Raw genomic sequence first — 20,464 nt, 5'->3', positions numbered from 1 at the left:
CCTGACCATATGCCTTTGTGGTCCTTTTTCGCCGTTTCGACAATATGGAGGGTAGACCAGCCCTGTGCATGAAGGACATTATTCTCACGGCCATGAAAGCATACATTTCATTATCGCGCCCTCTGACTAATGAAAAAAAAAAAGAAAGAGGAAAGAAGAAAAGGAAGAAGAGAAAACCTTGGATTAATCAGGCTTGTTAAGATGCTGTTCACAAAATTGAGGGGGATTACAAAAAATAGCGGTGCCAACCCACCCTCGAATCTGAATCGTTATATGTTCCTGCCCGAAATTTTGCCAAGTCTGTACTTTGTTTTGCTAAAAACATTTCATTCACTCCAAATGCTCTGAACTCTCTAACTCAACTTCTGGTTCCTTTTGGCCTCTGATGAAAATCTGTCAGATAACTTTATTACATCTTTCTTCCCTCTCCTTTTCCTTTCTGATGTCATATATATATATATATATATATATATATATATATATATATATATATATATATATATATATATATATATATATATATATACTGATAAGGCAGAATTTTTACCCAAGCTTTCTTCTATAATTCCACTTCGGACGATTTTCGATGCTGTCCTTCCGCCTCCTTCCTTCTCCGACTTCCTGATGACTGTCATAAAATTTTCTTCAAAGGAAATATTCTCTACCCTCACTGGCCTCAGTACTCACAAGGAGTACAGACCTGATGGGTTACGTCCAGCTGTATTTAAAAACTGTGCTTCTCTGGTGACACCTTTCCTAGGGAAACTCTTTCGCCTTGTCTGTTAACTTGCTGGAAATATGCTCCCATTCAGCTTGTCCCAAAGGTGACCATTCTCATCCCTTCAAATATCGCCAGTTACTCTAATACTCTTTATTTCTAAAGTCTTTTGATTTATCAGCAGCAGGAAGATTTTGCTGCAGGTTTCCTTCATAACCTTTCCAACTGTCAGTATGTGTTCCGCCAGGGACGTTTCACTGGTGACTCACCTTCCTTTCTGACTCCTATATAGTCATCCATCTTTCGGGACTTTGGCGAAAGCTTTGCTATTACACCTGGCATATCAAAGGCTTTCGGTCGAGTTTGGCATAATTCCTTAACTTCTGACCTGCACTAATACGGTTTCTATCCCTTTATCTGCGCCATCGTCTTACAGTTCCTTACTCGTCGTTCTGTAGATGCCATTGTTGACAGCCACTGTTCCTCCTTTAACATTGTCATTTATCGTTCGGGGTTCTGTCCTACTATCATCTCTCTTCCTTCTTTTCATCAGTGGTTCCATAAACTGTACATCAAACCCTGTCCACTCATATGATGACAGCTCCAACCTTCACTTTTCTACCAGCTTCCCTCAGCGTCTATTGCATCAGTGGCTTTTACCAATCACCACATAAGACTATGGCACACCCAGTTTCTGACTTGGCCGTCATTTCTGATTGGGGTAAAAAAAAGATAATAATGCATCAAAAACTCAGTTCCTACATCATTAACAACCCGCCAAAAACTTCCACAGGAGTATCCTTTAATATTCAACAAAATACAGCCCAGTCCTTCATTATCTCTTAATATCCTTAGTTTATTTTTCTTCCCCTCGGGATCTATCATTGAAAAATAATATTACCTCTCCAGCAAAATCTGTTTCCAAGAGATTAGGTGTGCTATGCCGACAACGTGTTTTCTTTACCCCTGAACATGGTCTTATTCGCCGGCGTATGGACTATGGAGTACAGTTCGCATGTTGGGGGAGTCCTCGCATATAGCTCTTCTAAACAGTGTGGAGTTAATGGCTGTTCTTATCAGCTCCCCTGCCCTCTTCGCCAGTGTTGCATCTCTATCTCTGTATCGGTTTCAATGGCTTTTGTTTTTCTGGACTGCCTGCTTGCATGTGTCCTGCATCTGGCAGCACACACACTCACCCCTTCTCTGTCCAGCTGTAATGCAAGAATTAACCTGCTCTCATTCATGTATGCAACAGGTCGATTCTGGAACACTTTTCCTCACAGTGTATTTCCCTCTGTTTTGAAGCCCCAGTCTTTAAACAGAAGGTTTTTCAGGCAACTTGAAATAAATAGATCTTGAATTTGGTTTCCTTTTGTTCTGCTTTTAATGGAAAAAAACAACATTGTGGTCTTTTAACCTCTGATTCTTTTTTCTAATGACATTCTCTAACTGTTTGCACCAAACTACACAGACATATTATACGATACGCTGTCCTTCAAATATATTAAAAAGTGCGTCTAAACGGTCAGCCTTTGAGTCCCCTAGGGTATGGGACCACAAATAACCCCAGTTGTGGCCCTTCCCTTCGTGACGACCGCTGTGAGATGTCCTGAACCATTTTATGACTCACTTTACATCAATTTATACAACATTTAGTGCCTTTCCTCCAGCATCGTCTCTGCTAAACACGACCACTCTAAATTTCACCTTCTTTTCCTCACCCAGACTTCTCTCTCTCTCTCTCTCTCTCTCTCTCTCTCTCTCTCTCTCTCTCACACACACACACACACACACAACTCTAGTGGCAGAAAACCTTAATCTGCATCCTCCAACATTTTCTATACTCATCTCAGAGCTAAAGGTGGCTGTTGCTTTTATGTACGCAACAGTCTAAATTATTGCTCTCAGGCTCACGAACATATATTTTCTGAATCCTTTCCACTCTGACCACTACTATTCTGCCACTCTCGAGCTAACTAATTCTGCCATGTTTATTCACCTCCAAATTCTTCTCACAATCCAACCTTCTCTGATTATCCCGCTTCTAAAATGGTAACATTATTTTCTTTTCTCTCTTACTTTCCCAAATCTCCATTTTCGAAAATTTTATGTTCACCACCACGTACAGATTTTTCGGCCAGCTCGTGCTGCCCTTATTGTTAGTGACGTTTTCTTGCCTGATTTTTCTTTTGGTTGTTCTTTCTTGTTTAACTGTGGCAGACACTTCTACCCTTCAGAATTAACCGATTCTGACCCAACTTGGACACTATAACCAGCCTATGACCTAGTTGTGTCCGCAAGGTTTGGGGGGCTAGGCAACTACTCGTTGCCTAGTAATGGCTGAAAAACCGCTTTTTTTTTTTTTTTTTTTTTTTTTTTTAATCTTAGAAACATTACTAATGGGCATAGAAAGCTCTGACTTCTTTTGACATAATCTTGAGGTCATTCCCTATCGGAAGTGTGCCATCGATTTTAGTCTCTCTCCTCTAATTTTCGAGTGGCAACCCTGCGAAATTTGGCCTCAGCGTCCCTAGTAACCAGTAGGTACCAGTTTTCGAAATTGTCCCCCAAGTTCCCCAGTGTCTTGTGGAATTGAATGAAACTTTGCATGTTTATAGACATTGACTAGTACTACAACTTTATAATGTACGCTTATGTGCTACATTGGCCAGGTCGGGGGTCAAAGGTCATCAAATGAAAAAACGGTGAAATAGCTAAAATCATGAGTATGCTCACACAAAATGTTAAGGCTCCGAAAGATTATTAAGCCAGGGCCATGATTCTTGGATGGAATGTTGCACTGGAGTACCTCCATATAAAAATGACATTTAGTGTCGAAACCCACTTCCAGTCGCCGGCAGCGCCACCTAGAAGTTGTGGGCCATTCCGCGAAATTCAAGTTCCCTAGCTCCACGGTGGGTGGATGGAATCGAATGAAACTTTGAATACATATAGACGTTAAGAGTACTGTAAGTGTGCTTTGTATATGCGTGACCTATATCCGCCAGCTCAGGGGTCAAAGGTTATCATGTACGGAAAATATGAAAAGTGCTAAAATTACTACCTTGCTCGCGGGAAATGCTAAGGCTCCTAAGATTATTAAGCCAGGGCCATGATTCTTGGGTGAAATGTTGCACTGTAGTACCTCCATATAGGAATGACTTTTGGTGTTGAAACTCACTTTCTGGGGCTGGCAGTGTGCTCTATAATTTGTACCTCCGGTGGGCCTAAGCATGATCCTTTTAGAGCTGGCTGTCGTAGCCTGTCAGCGTGTTTTCAGTTCCTTTCGTCCGTCTAGATAGGGCTACTCTCCTTTTTTCTTTCCCTTCTTTCTTCCATCCTTTGTTTCTTTTTTCTTTCTCCTATATTTTCTTTCTTTTTTTTCTCCTTTTTTCTTACTTCCTTTCTTACTTTTTCTGTGTTTTTTCTTTGAAGGTAATGATCAGGGGGGAGGAATGGTGCAGTCTGGTAAGCGTGGCAGTCCTGTGCTTATTATCCTGTGAACACTTGGTCATCAGCATAATCTCTCTCTCTCTCTCTCTCTCTCTCTCTCTCTCTCTCAGCCCAGAGATGTAGAGGGTGAGGCAGACACACAAAACCTGAGATATTCGTAATGAGGTGGTTTGTGTGTGTGTGTGTGTGTGTGTGTGTGTGTGTGTGTGTGTGTGTGTGTGTGTGTGTGTGTGTGTGTTTTAGGGGGCCGTATATGTGTGTATGTATGTATGTATGTATGTATGTATGTATGTACGGTATGTATGTATGTACGTATGTATGTGGTTGTGTAAAATTACCTGTTTAATGATATGGCGTGTGTGTGTGTGTGTGTGTGTGTGTGTGTGTGTGTGTGTGTGTGTGTGTGCATGCGTGCGTGCGTGCGCGAGACGCAGTACAGTAAGTTTAGCCTGACTTCGCCTCTCACAACACACACAATTCTGTTATATTGTAGTCAAGTGGTTAGAGGAATTATCTGCTGCCTGAACGGACGCGAGTTCAATCACAGGCTTTGGCAGGGAAAGTGTGAAGATTCGGATATTCATGAAACAGACTACTAATATTCCACAAGACTCACTGACACGTAAAAGTACCCCTGCTGATTACGTCTGCCTAGTATGTATTCAGTATGGACGGTGGGTGTTAGCGCCAGAGTGGTAACATGCGAAGGTGCGTGATAGGTAACAGGACTGAGGAGTAGGTCGGGAGTTGGACAAAATATTCATATGTGGTGTATTTCTCTCTCTCTCTCTCTCTCTCTCTCTCTCTCTCTCTCTCTCTCTCTCTCTCATTCGTTTATAATTTCCATTCCTTATGTGAGTATAATATATGGGGATTATTCTTCCATTTGAGAGAGAGAGAGAGAGAGAGAGAGAGAGAGAGAGAGAGAGAGAGAGAGAGAGAGATGGTGACAGCTGGCTACATAGCAAGAGACAGAGGCACGTATTCTCATCGGGTAAGGAAGCTCCCTAACACCTCTTCCATAGCGATTTACTTTTGGTTATGGCCGGTTAATACCCTTTTGTAAGTTATTTAAGCATAGGATGGCGATGTCTGAAGAAATTATATAGCACAGAATAGAAGAGTGTAATAAGCAAAATAAATCGCTTAGGAAAAGGTGTTAGGAAGCTTAGAATTCGGGGCAGAGAGTATAGTAGTTGTGGTCTCAGGTTCGATTTGGTGTGAACCAGGTGGACTGCAGGATGAGGCTGTCTTTTTTCCTACTTTCCACCATTATCCTTTCGGGGGATCGGTAGGGAGCTGAGGGACGTTTGTATACTCGAAGTTCTATTTGTGCCACCACGTGAAGGCGTCCTATCCATCTCTACACTCTATTCACTTTCATTTGCCCTAATATTGCCATCTCTCCATCTTGAATACCGAACTATGTCAGGAGATCGGCACTAGATTACGATGCTAGTCACGATGAAGTGCTATGGAGACCCGGAACCATAGCATTTTTCTGCCATTGAGGTTAGTGAGAGAGGCAACAAAAGGAGTAATATTTCTACCTGGTTCAGGTGAAGGGCGTATAGAAGCCAGTGGTGAAACATGCCCCAGGGATCACTGCTGGGACCTGTTGTGTTTACTACTTTCATCAACAACTCCACTGCAAAAAAAAAACATTAATATTTTTACTCTCGCCTCCATCAGACAGCATTTCTATTCAGTTAAGGGGGGATTTTTTCTTTCTTTTTGCAGTGATGGGGATTTTTTTATCAATATCTAATCCCCCCATCTGGAAAGGACCTAAAATCTAAGCTGGAAAAAAATCGTCTGAATGTAACAAAGAGATTATCCCGACCACGGTACCTGCTTCAAGAGATTACCTTGTTTAGTACCATGACGATTTTTTTTACCTATTTCTTGCTACCTTCAGACGGTTTTATTTACTTTACGGTAGATTTTTTTGGAACTGCAGGGGATAGTGGTGATTTTCAGTGACCCGTTTCAGCAAGAGAAGGAAATGGAATGGTTTGTTGGTAGGGAGAATATATGAAATAAGTCATAGGGTGAAGAGGTTGTCAAATTTGTGTGTGTGTTTTTTTGGACACACACACACACACACACACACACACACACACACACACACACACACACACACACACACACACAGCTGAAACCCAAGACTGTTCGTATGTGCACAGTCATTTCTCGGACCTGTTCTTTTCACAGATGACGATGGAAATCATAACTTTAATTTTTTCTATCTCCAAACAGTTCTATTAAGCCTAGGAAAGGGGTATTGTGTTGTACGAGTATATGCATAGAAGTTGCCGATTTGCTCACGTCTGAAATTGTCTTGAAGCTACTACACACACACATTCAAAGCATAATCTACGTCTCCTGAAGGACGCTGATCATTAGGGCTGAGGGACACTACTCTCTGTCGGTGGAGAAATGACCCGTCCCCACCCAGTGCCTCACGCATGGGTATAGGTGTGGGTGGCTCCTGAGTGTAGGGCGAGAGAGTGCGTGTGGTGGATGCTGTGTTGTTGTGGCTGTATTTGTGTGTATATCATCAGGGGGACTTTTAACAGAGTATGGACATGTGGTAGTGCGTGGAGGGACTTACTACGAGACTCCGGGTGTGACTAAACGTTGATCAGGAGGACTGGTAGCCGCACAAAACACTGATCTTATCGCCGAATGTCCCCGTAGATAAACAACATTAGTGAAGGACATGTCTGACTCATTTTGAAAAGTCTCCCCTAAGCTTAAAGAAAATAGTCTGAAAAGATGAGAAGAAGAAAATAAATAGCAAAAAAGCTAATGTATGTCAAGTTACCAGGAGACGATTTTCTTCAGCTCAGGACTGGCTTCTCGTCGTGTAAGGGTTAAAAACAGTGTCCGCCAACTCCCTGATGAGGATAGAAAGCTTGACTATTTATTACTGTTCCCGCCAGACGATTTTATTCAGCTCTCATCCAATAAAAGGTGAATGATACTGACGCGGGATTACGTAGCTTCATATCAGTATTTGCAGGGAATATTAACACTCTCAGGCCCCCAGTAGTTCACTCCCAGCTGAACGAAATCGTCTGACATACGTAAAATAAAATACTAGAGTTGTCCCCATCATGATAGGGTTAATGTACCAGTAGTGACACTTAGGCTCCTATGACTCACTTTGCTGGATGAACTCGTCTTGTTAGCCGGAAAAAAAACACGACAGAAGCTACCACGAGAAAGATAAGATGGGTGGGGGAGAGGGACGCCTTCACGTGGTGGCACTGACATGACCTGCCCGATTACACAAACGTCCCGAAACTGCCTCCCTGTCCCCAGAAAGGAGGAGGAGGAGGAGGAAGCACAGGAGAGGGCCCGCTCTAGCCTGCAGTGCGCCGGGTTCTTGTTTCAGATGCACCTGGAACACCGACGACCACCACCACCACAACAACAACGGTAACCACAACAACAGTAACAAGAACAACAACTGGCTCCTGGCCTTTGGTTCCTTCTTCCTTGCATAAAAAAAAAAGACTGTGACAGGCTAAATTTACAATAAGCTCTTTTAAAAATTGTTGAATGGTTGTGTGAGTGGCACTTAACGTAGAGAGATGTTAATTGCTCCTAATCAGATGTCACAATAAAATGTTTGTGTACTTAATGACGGGACAGAAAAAAGAATTGCCTTGGTGGAAAAAATATAACAATGTCCATTTCCTAAGACTCTCTCTCTCTCTCTCTCTCTCTCTCTCTCTTTTAGTGTAATGGTTGTCAAAAAAGATAATAGAATGTTAGGTGTAATTAACTGCATTGTCACGCTTAATACTAAACATCACGCACACACACACACACACACACACACACACACACACACACACACACACACACACACACAAAGAATCTATTTTGTTTACCATGTTGTCGACTGGGAGAGAAATATTATTAACCCCTTCAATACGCAGACGTCTTACTTGATTGTAATAGGGGTTAATTAGGGTCCTTCGAGATAGATGCCTCTCTTAGGGTGAATGAACTCGTCCTGTAGCAGCAAGAAGGAAATTAAAATTGGTGTTACCTGTTTGAAGAGGTTAATCAAATGCTTAAAATCCTCAGAATATTTGCAAGTGTAAATGCGTTTTAATTTATCCCTCCTGCCTTGCCCACACCAGGAAACAGCTGGAATCTTATAGGTCACAGGCTTCACCTCGATAGGTTATGTAATTTTCCACCAGTAATGTGACGGACGAATGCACCAGGCTTCCAGAAAATGTCATTGAGAACCCCAGCCTGATATATTAAAAAAAAAAAAGAAAGATAATCATTCACTAGCAAGTTGTGATATATATATATATAAATTCTCCATATTCGTGTTAACATTTTTTTGAAGCACCCTGTAGATCAGGCAGTTGCTTTAGCTCCCAAACTCATATATATATACAGTATCAAAGTGTAAATCAACCCATGTGCAACATTTAAATACACTGCAAAAGGATAATCTTCATGATAGGTGATTGTTCTCTCCTTGCATCTAACTGTTATGTATTACAATCTGTTACCTGCCCATATTCGTATTATCAAAACCTTTGAGAGTATATTTGCTTAGGTTATGTAGACGAAAGACATCTTCGCTTACGAGATGAGTAGATAGACACTAAAATTGGACTGTCAGTATTAGGGCAATTGGCCACAGATCTGACTTCCACCTTCCTTCCCCTTACACCTCCATTTTGTCATATACGTGTAATTCATGTTCACAGCGCCAATTAAAATCATAATGGGACGAAGCCTGCCATCTCCTGCTGTCTCCTCGAAAGGGCTGGAATTTTCCTGGTATTGCTGTCAGTGTCACTTCTGTTCACCAGCATAACGATTTTCTCACACACAACTCTTGCTTCATTGTGTCTCTTTAGTAAACTGTTACAAGATTTATTTGGTATATTAAACCGATTCGCTACTTACGTTGAAATGCGTGTAAACAAAGAATAACCTATTTATACTCGAGCACTGATGTTCCCTTGAGCACATTGGATCAATATCAAAGCACTGAAGTTTTCCTAGAACACTGCATCACATTCAAAGCACTGATGTTTTCCTAGAACACTGCATCACATTCAAAGCACTGAAGTTTTCCTAGAACACTGCATCACATTCAAAGTACTGAAGTTTTCCTAGAACACTGCATCACATTCAAAGCACTGAAGTTTTCCTAGAACACTGCATCACTGTCAAAGCACTGAAGTTTTCCTAGAACACTGTATCACTGTCAAAGCCCCGAACTTTCCTTGAACACACTGGATCACTACTAAAAACCATTGAATTTTCCATGATTCCTTCACTGCCTTCCACCGCGCTAGGCTACTCTCCAAAATGCATTCCTGTACGATACTTCTTTCACCTGATTCTTGGTCTCATTCTCCCTTTAATTTTACACTAGACGCCTGGTGGTTTAGTGGATTACGGCGTTCCAACCAGATGTGGCCAGGAAGGGTCTACATCGAGAGGAGGGTGGCTGGGGTTTACTGCTTACGTAATGTCACTCAGGGGCGAACGAGGCTGGTCAGTGGTCACCCTTGGCTTAAATGTCAGAACTGTGTAGCATAATCCCAGGCCCCTACGTTCCTGATGGGACAGATAGGCACAGATAGACAGATAGATAGATAGGTAGGTAGACAGATAGATAGATAGATAGATAGTATTGCTCTGTAAAACTCCACATTCACTCTTTATTGTTTTATTTATGTACTGTATGTTACGTTATTTTGTTGGTGATTTTATTTTTGTTATTATTCTGTGTTACTGTATATGTGATGAAGTTTACATGTAATGATGATGATAATAATAATGATGATTGTTTTATTAGTAATGAGGAGAGTATAGCGATTATGGTGATAGATCTAAACCGTACTAAAATTTGTGATGGTGTGGTGATGGTGATAATGGTGGTGATGTTGACTGAGGTGGTGGTGATTGATGATGATGCTGGTGGTGGTGGTGACTGTGGTGGTGGTGATGGTGATGGTGATAGTGGTAGTGGTGATGGTGATAGTGGTGGTGATAGTGGTAGTGGTGATGGTGATAGTGGTGGTGATAGTGGTAGTGGTGATGGTGATAGTGGTGGTGATAGTGGTAGTGGTGATGGTGATAGTGGTGGTGGTAGTGGTAGTGGTGATGGTGATAGTGGTGGTGATAATGGTAATGGTGTTGGTCATAGTGGTGGTGATAGTGGTAGTGGTGAGGGTGATAGTGGTGGTGATAGTGGTAGTGGTGAGGGTGATAGTGGGGGCGACATATTTGTGTGGTAGTAGCGGAGGAGCGAGTGGAGTGAGGGATGAGGGTGCCGTGAGTGAGGGGAGGGGAGGGGAAAGGGGAGGGGAGGGAGGAGAGGGAGAGGAGGGGAGGGGAGGGAGGGGAGGGGAGGGGAGGGGAGGGAGAGGAGGGGAGGGGATGGGTGGAGAGGGAGTGGGGGATGAGAGGGGAGGGGAGGGGAGGGGTTAGAAGGGAAAAGGGATGGGGAGAGATGGGGGAGGGGAGGGGGAGGAAAGGGGAAAGAATGGAGAAAGGGGTGAAGAGGGACGAGGGTGGCATGAGTGAGGGAGGGAGGGGAGGGTGATGATGAGGGGGAGTGAGAGTGAGGGTGGTGAGGGGAGAGGAGGGGAGGGTGATGATGAGGGGGAGTGAGAGTGAGGGTGGTGAGGGGAGAGGAGGGGAGGGTGATGATGAGGGGGAGTGAGAGTGAGGGTGGTGAGGGGAGAGGAGGGGGTGGTTATGTGGTGGGGAGGGGAGGGTGTGTGTGGTGTGGGTGGGGGTGGTGTGCGGGCGGCGACCTACCTGCCCCCCCTGCCAGTGCTGCCAACGTTAGCGCCTTTTTCCCGCTACATAGTCACTGCATTTAGCCTTTTTTTTCTTCTTACCTTTAGCGTCAAGAAATAGTGATATTATAGAGATTATTATACTTCTAGCGATATTATCATAGTTCCATCCATATGCTAGAGATTTTTACAGTATTTTAGCGATAACAGAAATTGTAATAGTTATAGTAATACGATGGGGATATTCAATACAGATAATTTGACGGGTCTAGCGATATTTTGTAAATGTTGACATAAAGACAGTGACAAGTTTATTTAAAGTTTTAGCGATTTTTTAATAGATTTATATGGTGTTTGAGGTACCGTATTACTGGGATTTTGAGTTCTTGTGATTCTAGTGTTTTTAAATATATAGTTTTGCCAGCATTAGAGAGTTTTATATAATTTAGCAGTTTTTTTAAGAGCAGCGTCCCTCAAAAAACTCTCCGCGGCGCTGTAGATTCCGTAACACATTTTCGTAAGCGATTTATTATGCCTATTACACATTGTTTTATTTATTTATTTAATTTTTGGTAATGATGGAGTTTGCCTCAGTATTGTACAGTCTCGTGGCACCTTTCTCGCGGCGATTTATTACGCTTATTACACCTTGATATATATTTTTTGTTAACGTTTTCGTGTTATATATATATATATATATATATATATATATATATATATATATATATATATATATATATATATATATATATATATATTTGTGTTGTATTTTTGTTATATCTTTGTTATATATATTTTTTGTTTTTATATTTTTGTTATATTTTTGTCCTATTTTTGTGATATTTTTTGTTATATATATTTTTGTTACATTTTTTGTTACATATATTTTTCGTGTTGTATTTTTATTATATTTTTTGTTATATATATTTTTTCTGTTCTATTTTTGTTATATATATTTTCTGTGTTGTATTTTTGTTATATTTTTTCTTCTATGTAAATTTTTGTTATAGTTTTGTTATATACATATTTCCTGTTCTATTTTTGTTATATTATTAGTTATATTTTTTACTCTTTTTTTTAGTACCGTCACAGTTGGCCTTAGTGACGTGCAAGAGGATTAAAATGTAATCAGAATAAGTCGCTGAGGAAGATATATTACGAAGCCTTCCACTTAAGATACTATCCGAAATACGATAACATCCGTATTTCCCGTCTACGTCTTGCTTTAAGCTGTAAATGAAATAGCGTAAGTCTAATGAGCATGTTTTTACGAGATTTTAATGATAATAATAATAATAATAATGGTAATGATAATAATGATAACAACAACAACAACAACAATAATAATAATAATAATAATAATAATAATAATAATGATAATAATATGATAATAATAAAATAATAATAATAATAAAATAATAATAATAATAATAATAATAATAATAATAATAACAAAAATAATGTATCTATCTATCCATAGGCAGACGCCATAATCCCGTAAGGGGTGGCCGTTTGTCTCTGAGTTAGTTGTTTTACGGGGAGGGGCACTAACCCTCCGCCAACACTCTTGCTGACACGTAAGGAACACGTATGGGCTGGTTATATGGTTACCACCCAGCGCTGCAAATGGTTTCCTGGCTTATAGGACACCATTAGGCTTGTCACTCAATGTAAAGGCACCTGAAAAAGAAGGAAGAGCAATAAAGAGTGACAGGAAAAGTGGAAGAAATAGGAAGACAGGAAAGCAGACACAGAAAATGAATGATAAAGGTGAAGGAAGAAGTAGGCAGCACTACATCGAATGAGTGGATGATGGTCACCACCAACTAATGATAATAATAATTATAATGATGATAATTCTGATCATCATCATCATCATCATCATCATCATCATCATCATCATTTCTTTTCCCACCTAAGAATGGAGTGAGGATTGGTCCAGATATCGAAGAAAAACACGAAAGAGGGAGAGGCAGGAGAAGTGGGCCACACATTCATTCGTACATTAAGGCCGTTTCACACCGGCTGCGATGCTACGCGAGCCACGCTGTGCTGCGGACGCACGCTCGCGATGTTTGCTATGCGAGTGTTCACACCAGAAGCTATGTCTGCTAACACACACACAGTTTCTTGGCTGCAGCGATGGGAGCTGGTACACTGTGGTCCCCTGAGGTGGAGGATTACACAGGATTACACAGGAAAGCAAACAGCAACAGACCTTATGGTCCTTTCGAGGCTGCTTGTTAGAGAAAACTATGACTACAAGATCTAATCTACATGTTGAAGGATAAGGATAGTAAAGCAAGAAGGCTCCCCCCACCACCAAACCCTCCAGGAAAAAGTGAGAAAAACCACCATGCAGCATGGAAAAACTGACATGGAAATTTTATAGGAAACACTGGAAAGGAAAAGTCACATTCTATAATACTTTATCTATAAGCTACCCGATAGAGTAACCTGAAAGAGAAAGTAAACAAATAAAATAATAGTTACGGCATGACATTATAAACCGGTTACATTGAGTTAATGGGAAGTCTGTGGACATAACGTGGAAGCTACACACTGCACAGTGTGGATGTTTAGGGGTGGTGCAGCAGCCTTGCCTGGCGCTTTTAAGGTAGGCAGCAGTCAATCAGGCCCTAGCTCCGTTTGCTCCACTGAGACAAGGAACTCTCCCATGTGGGACAAGTACACAAGTTTCATCCTGAAGCAGTGACCCCTGGTACATTAAAAAAAATCCCGATGGTGGTCACTTGACTAACAGGGACCCTCAGTGATCCACAGCCCATCACAGGTCGAAAGTAAGAGTAGTGACCGTTAACTCAGGGTTATCTGTGCAGATCCTAATCTGTGCTTATATTGCTTTCTTTGCACTGGGGAGATTGAAAAGTATATAGGACGGGTGTCTTAGATAAAAGGGGACTGCACAGTGCACAGTGTGGATGTGCAATGCACAGAGTGGATGTTTAGGGGTGGTGCGGCAACCTTTCCTGGTGCTTTTTAGGTAGGCAGCAGTCAATCAGGCAATAGCTCCGTTCACTCCACTGAGACAAGGAACTCTCCCATGTGGGACAAGTACACAAGTTTCATCCTGAAGCAGTGACCCCTGGTACATTAAAAAAAATCCCGATGGTGGTCACTTGACTAACAGGGACCCTCAGTGATCCACATCCCATCACAGGTCGAAAGTAAAAGTAGTGACCGTTAACTCAGGGTTATCTGTGCAGATCCTAATCTGTGCTTACTGTATATTACCTCATTTGCTTTGGGTAAATCGAAAAACGTATAATGACGTGACGTGACGCTATGTTAAGTTTACGGGGTGTCCTGTTGACACGAGGGGACTGCACAGTGTGGAGGAGGAGGAGGAAGAGTTATTAATGTTAACTGTAGGCATGAGTAATAAAAGAAAAAAAAAGTGGGTACATGAAACAAATATGAAAAGACTAGAATGTGGTGAATATCATCATCTTGTTCAAGAGCTGGAAATGGATGAAGAGGAATTTAGACAATATTTCAGACTGTCTCCCGCTCAGTTCACTGAAGCTCTCACTCATAGGACAAGACATCAAGAAGCAGGATACCAACTACAAAAACTGTCTTGATGTCATCGGCCGGAAGTGGTTAACCCCTTTACAAGTTTCCGTCATGTTTAACCCTCTCATGGTCGGGACTTCTCAAGCATTCTGTTCCAGCTGACCCAGACGATTAAATTCACCTGAGTACGTCAAAAGAGCGTGTGAATGTCATCACTGTCACCACTGACTCTTTCATGGCCGGGACAACTCTCCAATTAACGCCAGACGACTTTGTTCAGCTGAGAGTGAGTCATAGGGACCTGAGAGTGTTGATAAAATTGCGTGGTTCCAGCAGGGGTATAACCTAAATGTGATGCTCATGATTATGTTACTGGCAGTGGCCTTTGCTATCATATCCCCCTCACAGCACTTCCTTCGCTTCCCCCTCTCCGTCTCAGCCTCTTTCCCTCCTTCCATCCTCTTTCTTCACATTCTCCTCTTACCCTCCATTGTTTCCTTTTACTCCCTTTCATCTTCTCTCTCTTCCTTTTTCCCCCCTCCCTCCATCCCTTTCTCGTACTCTTCCCCCTCACCCTCTCCCGTATCTCTTCCCTCTCACTCTTTCCCTTTTCTCTTCCCTCCCACTCTTTCTCTCCTCTCTTCTCTCTCACTCTTTATCTCCTGTTTTCTCTCTCTTTTTTCCTCCTCTCTTCCTACTCACTCTTTCTCTCCTCTCTCACTTTTTCCCTTCCTCTCCTCCCTTTGCTCTTTTCCTCCTCTCTTCCCTCTCACTTTTTTCCTCCTCTCTTCCCTCTCACTTTTTTCCTCCTCTCTTCCCTCTCACTTTTTTCCTCCTCTCTTCCCTCTCACTTTCCCTACTCTCTTCACCCTCGCACTTTCCCACCTCTTCCCTCTCACCTTTACTCATCTCTCATCCTCTTCTCGCTGGTGCGCGTCCCAGAGTGATCAAGTGCGCATTCGTGAGCAAAGCTATGCCGGGAAAAATCGTCGGCCCGGCAATCGAGAAAGCTATGAGAGCGGTGTTGCAGGCATCGCTTGCGTAGCATCGCATCCGGTGTGAACTGCCTCATTTAAAACAACGCAAGTGATTGAAAGCCACTTGGCTCGGCATCGCCAGCATAACGTGGCTCGCGTAGCATCGCAGCCGGTGTGAAACGGCCTTTAGTCAAGCCACCGGAATCCTGGGTCTATCGCAACCCTGATCATATACAGATTTTTTGGTATTTTCTCCATTTCAAATTATGTACCAGGTAAAGTCAATCTGAGAGAGAGAGAGAGAGAGAGGTGCATAGCCAAACAGTTGTCATATGCTCCTCAGTACAATACATAATTCAGTCTGCTCAGTCTCTGTCAGCTCCCTCCTTAATAACTCGGGCAGAGGAGAGGATTGATTTTTTTTTTTTTTTTTTTAGCGGTCGTGAGGGTGATAACGATGGTAGTGATGATAGTAGCAATGGTAATAATGGTGGTAGTAATGGTGGCAGTGATGGTGATGGTAGCAGTAGTGATGGTTGTAGTGATAATGATAGTAGTTATGATCGTAGTGGTAGTGATTTTAATAGTGGTTGTCGTGATAGTATCGTAGTAGTGGTGATTGTGGTAGTGGTTGTAGTGATGGTAATAGTAGTAGTAGTGATGGTGGTAGTGGTTGTAGTGATGGTGATAGTAGTAGTAGTGATGGTGGTAATAGTTGCAGTGATGGTAATAGCAGTGATGGTGGTAGTGGTTGTAGTGATGGTAATAGTAGTAGTAGTAGTGATGGTGGTAGTGGTTGTAGTGATGATAATAGTAGTAGTAGTGATGGTGGTAGTGGTTGTAGTGATGGTAATAGTAGTAGTAGTGATGGTGGTAGTGGTTGCAGTGATGGTAATAGTAGTAGTAGTGATGGTGGTAGTGGTTGTAGTGATGGTAATAGTAGTAGTAGTGATGGTGGTAGTGGTTGTAGTGATGGTAATAGTAGTAGTAGTAGTGATGGTGGTAGTGGTTGTAGTGATGATAATAGTAGTAGTAGTGATGGTGGTAGTGGTTGTAGTGATGGTAATAGTAGTAGTAGTGATGGTGGTAGTGGTTGCAGTGATGGTAAATAGTAGTGGTTGTAATTTTGGTGGTGGTTGTAGTGATGGTGATAGTAGTAGTAGTAGTGATGGTGGTAGTGGTTGTAGTGATGATAATAGTAGTAGTAGTGATGGTGGTAGTGGTTGTAGTGATGGTAAAAGTAGTAGTAGTGATGGTGGTAGTGGTTGTAGTGATGGTAATAGTAGTAGTAGTGATGGTGGTTGTGGTTGTAGTGACGGTAATAGTAGTAGTAGTGACGGTGGTAGTGGTTGTAGTGATGGTGGTAGTAGTAGTAGTGATGGTGGTAGTGGTTGTAGTGATGGTAACAGTAGTAGTAGTGATGGTGGTAGTGGTTGTAGTGATGGTAATAGTAGTAGTAGTGATGGTGGTAGTGGTTGTAGTGATGGTGGTAGTAGTAGTAGTGATGGTGGTAGTGGTTGTAGTGATGGTGGTAGTAGTAGTAGTGATGGTGGTAATAGTTGTAATGATGGTAATAGTAGTAGTAGTGACTGGTAGTGGTTGTGGATATGGTAATAGTATTAGTAGTAATGATGGTATAAGTAAGTTACAGGAAGGGCACAGAAAGGATCACCTTCCACATGGAATCTACTACTCTTTTTCGTAATGGTCCTTATTTAACACCACTTTGAAGAGATAGACAGGTAGGGCCGTATCCCATTCTGGCCAACAAGACAAAGGACACCACAGATAGCTGCAGTCGCCCCAGCCATATACACCACCCCGTTACATCCCCAAATATATCCTTTATTTTTTAACAAGTCCCTCAGACACACCACAGACACGCCCCAAACGCATACCAGGCAGCCACCTCAACAAACCCTCCATAAGTAGGACGCTCATCAAACTCTACGGTTGCAACTTGCCATATTTTAGCCTTCAAACTGGTAAAGGTACACAGTGAATGAATGAGTGAGTGACACAGTTAGGGACACACTGGGTTTGGCTGCTCCTCTGTCTGAATGTGTCTTTGGCAAATGAACACTCCTAAATTGAGGAATTCATCTTGCATTGCCTCCAGGTATGCTATAGTAGTGGTAGTAGTAGTAGTAGTAGTAGTAGTAGTAGTAGCAGTAGTAGTAGTAGCAGTAGTAGTAGTTGGATTCATCTTAATTGTGAACCCAGTGGAGCACAGGCTCAAGTTGCCCTCCTCCTACACTTCACCATCCTTCTTTCGGGAGATAGGGAGTGAAATGAGATGCCTATATAACCGGGCACTGGAGCCGCAGTGTTATATCGGTGCCACCACGTGAAGGCACCCCTCTCCAGCACCCCAGGTATGCTCTGGCAAAGATAATTAATTGAAAAGGAGTCGTGTCAAATCATGGCTCAGAGTCACACGAAAATTCTGTTCCCCCAGACCTAAAAAAACACACCAGAACAAGAGCATATTTGATTGTGTGAGTGGTTTGGCTTCTACCTGTCATGCTGTGTCAATTGCAGCATCCACACAACTTCTATCTCGCTTATTTTGGGATTTTTTTGATGTTATGAGAATCTGTCGGAACTGTAGCGGTTATGAGAGCAAGTTTAGCGATGTTTGAATTTGGACTTGGCAACCCTACAACCCCCCCCGGCACGTCAGCTCAGTGTGTGTGTGGCCGCCAGTGGGAGAGGTTGTGTGTCTCGTCAGTGCGGCCTGGCTCAGTGGTCCCTTGCACTCCACTCCACTCCACCCCACTCCACACGACCTTATCAACCTCTCCACCTCTCCCCCTTCCCTGTGCTCTGTGCTGTGGTGGTAGTGTGGTGTGGTGGTGAGCCCTGTGGTGCTAACTGTAGTGTGGTGGAAGGTTATTGCACTCACATTTTGGAAAAGTGGTAGTGTGGTTGTAACTAGCAGTGTGTGGAGGAATTATATAGAAAATTTAGTGCTGCTGTGGAGGTGTTGGTGGAAAGTGCAGACGGTAGGTTGAGTTGGGTCTGGGTTGTTGGTCTTGTTGCTGTGGCCCCAGGCTGGTGTGGACGTGAACCCGGTGGACTGCAGGCTGGCTGTGCTGGCTGAGGGTCTGGGGCTTAGTGTGTCTTGGGACGGGGCCGATGTGAGGCTCGGTATGGGGCCGCGGGAGAGCAGCGGGGCGGCGGGGCGTGTGCGCAAGGCCAGCTACTACGTGTGGTTCCTGGGCGCGTGGGAATGTAGGGGTCTGCGCGGCCCGGAGGTGGTGCGACCCGCGCTGGCGCACCTGCTGGCGAGGGAGAGGGAGTCGGAGCCAGACAAGGTGACGCTGCAGGTGTCGGGCCGGGGCGTGAAGGTGGTGCGAGCTGGAGCGGGGCTGGGGAGAGGCGGGGCCAGGCACATCATCCCCGCTGCGGCAGTCACCTACGTGGAGCAAGGCGCGGCTCCTGACGACGACCTGGTGTCCGCTGTTCTGCTGCTGTACAACCCCGCCACGCGCTGCCCTGTACACCTGCACACGTACCGATGCGACTCCACCCACACTGCATCACTCCTAGCCGCCCATCTAGCCCACCTCCCCGCCTTACCCGCCCACCAGGCCAAGCTAGCCGCCCTCGAGGCCCGCCTGGCAGCCCGTGGTCTACTCCCAGCTCCACCCGGGTCTGATGGCGCCTCCACCGGGTCGTCCACATCTTCCGGGGGCGGTGGAGGTGGCGGCGGTGGAGTGGCCAGCTTGTACGACTCGCTGGCTGCTGAATTACGCGAGAAGCTTGGTGCAAGAGGCGCGCCCCTTCTGCTGCCACCTCGCGACTACGACAACACCACCGCCCGCCCCCGCCCGCGTCGCCCGCCCCCCCTCACGCACCACGCCCACACACCCCCTAGGAAGCCCCATGAGGACGACTCCGCCAGGTCGTCCGGGATCGGCAGTGACGACGCGCCCTCCCCCACGCACGACCTGGACCCCCCTGACCCACCCTCTTCCTCAGGTATGCCACCCTCCTGGTTTCCTCCCCCTGTCTCAAGTCCCCCTTCACCCCTGCCCCTTGTCCCCCCCCCCCACAAAGGTCTGTTGCTGCCTGCTCTTTCCTATGTACCCTCACCCCAACCTCTTGTCCTCCTCACCCCTGCCCCTACTCCCCACCCTCACTCCTGTCCCTAGCTTCCCTCACCCTCCTCACCCTCACCTCTCCTCCCTTACTCCCTCCTCGCCCTTACCCCCTCACCTCCATGTTTCCTAAGGCCTCCATTCTCCTTCCTCCTTCCTGCTTCCCTCATGTCTCAAAGGTACAGTTAGGAACAGGGCCGTAGTTCTTCCGTATCTCTCTCTTCTGTTACTATCTATCTGTCTATCTATCTATCTAAATCTACATCATCCGTCTGTCTATTAGTTTCCACGGATTGGTGAAGTGTGAGGTTTGAAGTGTTTGTTTTACGGCACCAAGGTAAGCTATACGTAATGTGCCGTATATCCCGCACGGGCTTGTCTGTGGTCGATGGGGCTGCTCGACCAGACTAGGGGTGATCAACAGTGACAACAGCAACAATCGCCAAACGCCAAAAGATATAACTCGCCAATCGCATAACCCAACGTAGGCTAGCGTAACAGGGCCTTTCACACATTGCCTGATGACCAGCCTGTGTGTGTGTGTGTGTGTGTGTGTGTGTGTGTGAGAGAGAGAGAGAGAGAGAGAGAGAGGCGATGAAATAATCCTTCCTTCCAGTTCGTGACTAGTGCAGCTCTCCCTCCCCCCCCCTTCCTCCTCCTCCTCTTCTTCTTCACCCCCTCACTCCTCTTCCCCCCTCCCCCCGCCAGCCTGTGCAGCCGGCTGGGGTGGTCGGCTGTGTGGTCACGTCAGGGCATAGGAGGGGAAATTCCATGCCGATTTTTTTATATTATTATTTTTCCCCCTTCTGGCTTTCGTTGATATATATTTTTTTCCTGTTGCTTTCCATTTCGAGTTTTGTCTTTTTCTGTCTTGGTCTT

At 44.2% G+C, this 20,464-nt stretch overlaps 1 protein-coding gene across 1 annotated transcript in view; it reads left to right on the top strand.

The window, feature by feature from the left end:
- The first annotated feature begins 18,634 nt into the window (after positions 1 to 18,634).
- The window catches only part of LOC145400696 (uncharacterized), a 134,156-nt gene continuing 132,326 nt past the window's right edge, over positions 18,635 to 20,464 (top strand). The window contains exon 1 of the mRNA XM_080273131.1: positions 18,635 to 19,466. Within this exon, the coding sequence (XP_080129257.1) occupies positions 18,635 to 19,466 (832 nt within the window). The remainder of the gene's footprint in view (positions 19,467 to 20,464) is intronic.

The sequence above is a fragment of the Coenobita brevimanus genome, chromosome 53 (genome assembly GCF_032717465.1).
Source record: "Coenobita brevimanus isolate Jiangsu-jjx chromosome 53, ASM3271746v2, whole genome shotgun sequence".
Classification (NCBI taxonomy): Eukaryota; Metazoa; Arthropoda; class Malacostraca; order Decapoda; family Coenobitidae; genus Coenobita; species Coenobita brevimanus.
Note: the sequence above shows the minus strand (reverse complement) of the source record. Positions and strands in the feature narration are given on the sequence as shown.